Source organism: Rhamphochromis sp. 'chilingali' (genome assembly GCF_963969265.1).
Source record: "Rhamphochromis sp. 'chilingali' genome assembly, chromosome: 1".
Taxonomy (NCBI): Eukaryota; Metazoa; Chordata; class Actinopteri; order Cichliformes; family Cichlidae; genus Rhamphochromis; species Rhamphochromis sp. 'chilingali'.
Genome location: NC_137929.1, coordinates 57399960 through 57402546, shown reverse-complemented (window position 1 = coordinate 57402546; position 2587 = coordinate 57399960). Strand labels below are relative to the sequence as shown.

Sequence of the window (2587 nt, the reverse complement as noted above, 5' to 3'; positions counted from 1 at the left end):
GCCATTGACGTCTATAGCCGTCAATTGCAGTGAATGAGTCAATGGGTTTAACTCATTCACTGCCAATGGCTGGCAGTGAATGAGTTAAGTTCGTAGCACACAACACCAGGTTCAGTTTTAACTGCCTGTCTCACTGATATAAACTGAGCCAGAGTTTCTAAATGCCCATCCTGCAGTCAGTGTGTGTTTGCAGATGAAAGGTAGCAGTGGGTGGTGTTCTTGCAGGACCACCAGTCTTTTAGCCTGTGGTTAACAGATGTTCCACAGCACTGTAGTCGTTCAGTTTCCTGTTTAACAGGAACATGTGAGCAGATTGCAGAGGTGCAGGTGTTTCTCACACCGTCACATGTTTTATTACACAATGTTTGAATCTTTTGACAGGAGAATGATTACATATAAGTGCTTTAAATCCATAAAACTTCCATTACTACCATTCAGTCTTTGACTGGTCCATGTTTTCTTCATGTATTTATTTATTCATCAAAGCATAATATTCCAGTTTAAATCTGCGGCGTCGCACGTTGTTCAATCACAGAGATGTGATGACCACAATCTGACAGATTAAACAGGAACTCAGAAGTGATGCTCAGTGATCACGCCAACAATGTCATCACAGTCTTCAGCCAGTCTCTCCCTAGCTTGGGTGGGTGGTGCTGTTACCACAGGGATAAGGTCACTTCCTGTCACATGTGTAATCAGAGATTTGTATAAAGAGTCAAAAAGAAGTGAGCTTGATAAATAACTGAAGAGACTAAGAGTGTTACCTGTGGCTCTCCATCGATATAAAGATACCATGAGCAGAGTGGAGATGAAGTATGGACAGAACACCACCAGGTGGAGGGAAACCCTGGACACAAGGTGGGGGGAGGAGGGTTCATGGGCAAGGGTTGTGTTTGTAGGTTTGCCTGCAGAGAGAATCCCACCTGTTCAGTGAATATGTGGATGAAGTAAGAGGTGAAATTAGAGTGAAGCTCCTCACCTGTGACAGTGATCCAGCTGGATGGAGACTCTCCATGACCGCTGATGTCACACTTGTAGAGGCCTTCATCAGACCTGGAAACATGCTGGATGGTCATGTGACCTGTAGGCTGCTTCCTGATGAGGGAGCCATCTTTATAGAAAGCAGCTGGGAGGTTGGAGGGAGTGGTCTTTGTTTTACAGAGCAGAGTGACGTCATCTCCCTCCATCACAGGGAGGACAGGACTCTGCAGGATCACTGATCCACCTCAACACAGAGACAAACTACAGCATTTCATCCATTTACACACAGCTTCATCAACACTAACTCCACACACTCAGCTTACCAGTGACTGTCAGGTTAACCATGTTACTGATGGGACCCTCTCTGGACTCACACCAGTAAACTCCACTGTCCAATGGGTCGATGTAGCTGATGTTACAGGAAGAACCAGCTGATCTTCCCCACTCATCTCCACACTCAGCTCCGGTGTCTCTGCTTGTGTTTCTCCTCAGAGTCCATCCAGCAGAGCTGTCGTCCTCCTCACAGCTCAGAGACACAAAATCTCCTTTAAAGAACTGAGAGCTGCTGGGACTCACAGTCAGACGAGCTGTGAGGAAGATGCATATTAAGTACAAGCCAGCACTGAGGTCCAAAGCAGACCTGCTGTGCGGAACTTTGTGAGCTCAGTCAAAGCTGATCAGTTTTTTTTTTAATGTGAACCTCCAAGAAAGTTAGAACAGTTTCTTCAGGTGAACATACTTCCTTTATGCTTTTGGTAGCATCGATGAACTTTCAGCAGGCTCCTGGATAGCTTAGTGCAATAACTATAATATCTTGCCACAATATAAAAAATGCTCAGAGCTTCTATTACGGCGTAGCTGATATCAGGTTTAAACTGTGACAGGAAAAGGTTACTGACCTTGGTTTGTTGTGCAGATCAGCAGTGAGGTTGAAACTAAAGAGAAATAACAGGTTAGTTTAAAGCTTCACATTCAGGAAAAAAGCAGCAACGCCATCAGTCTGGTCGATCTACAGACTGAAGAAGCAGAAAACAGGAAGTGGTTTTTTTTCTCTTTTTGTCTTCACAAACTGGATGTTTGTGAAGCAACACAGTGAGAGTCTTTTCTTTTTAATCCTTTTCAGAAACCAAAAAACATCACAGCATACTTACAGAGCAGCCAAAGTGAAGAAACTTTCTCCATCTGCAGGTGCTACTGAACTTTGATCGGTCCACACTAGCATCAAGCGAGAGCCTCCTCCTCCTTCCTGTCTTACAGGGTGGTAGTTCTGTAGTTTCCACCTCTCATCATTATGAGAAAAGGTTTTGTTTGGCTGACACATGTCAGTAGGAGAGATAGGAGAGTCACATAGGCTGTCTCCCAATTCAGGGTCTGCAGCCTTAAAGTACGCATTTCAAGGCCGATTACATCACAGTGGCGCGCCGAAGGCTGTCCCAATTCAAAGGCTGCTCGAAATGCGGCCCTGAAATGCGTCCTTCATTTCCCTGAATTTTAAGGCTGTGGCAGTGTAGACTTCGTGGTCCCATATATCCCACAATTCATAGCGCGGCAGTCGGTGTGGAGAATTCTGCCGCAGACGGCAGAAGCGGAGCGGCCGAAGAGTAAA

The 2587-nt window shown here is 45.4% G+C and overlaps 1 protein-coding gene across 1 annotated transcript; it reads right to left on the bottom strand.

Moving 5' to 3' along the window:
- Nucleotides 1-354: 354 nt before the first annotated feature.
- LOC308409219 (Fc receptor-like protein 5) lies at nt 355-2271 on the bottom strand (the record flags this gene model as incomplete). Its single annotated transcript, XM_080901808.1, has 5 exons — nt 355-680; nt 765-923; nt 980-1225; nt 1305-1568; nt 2262-2271. 5 exons carry the CDS (start codon nt 2269-2271, stop codon nt 574-576), a joined length of 786 nt encoding a protein of 261 aa, XP_080757934.1. The 3' UTR covers nt 355-573.
- Between the last annotated feature and the right edge of the window lie 316 nt (nt 2272-2587).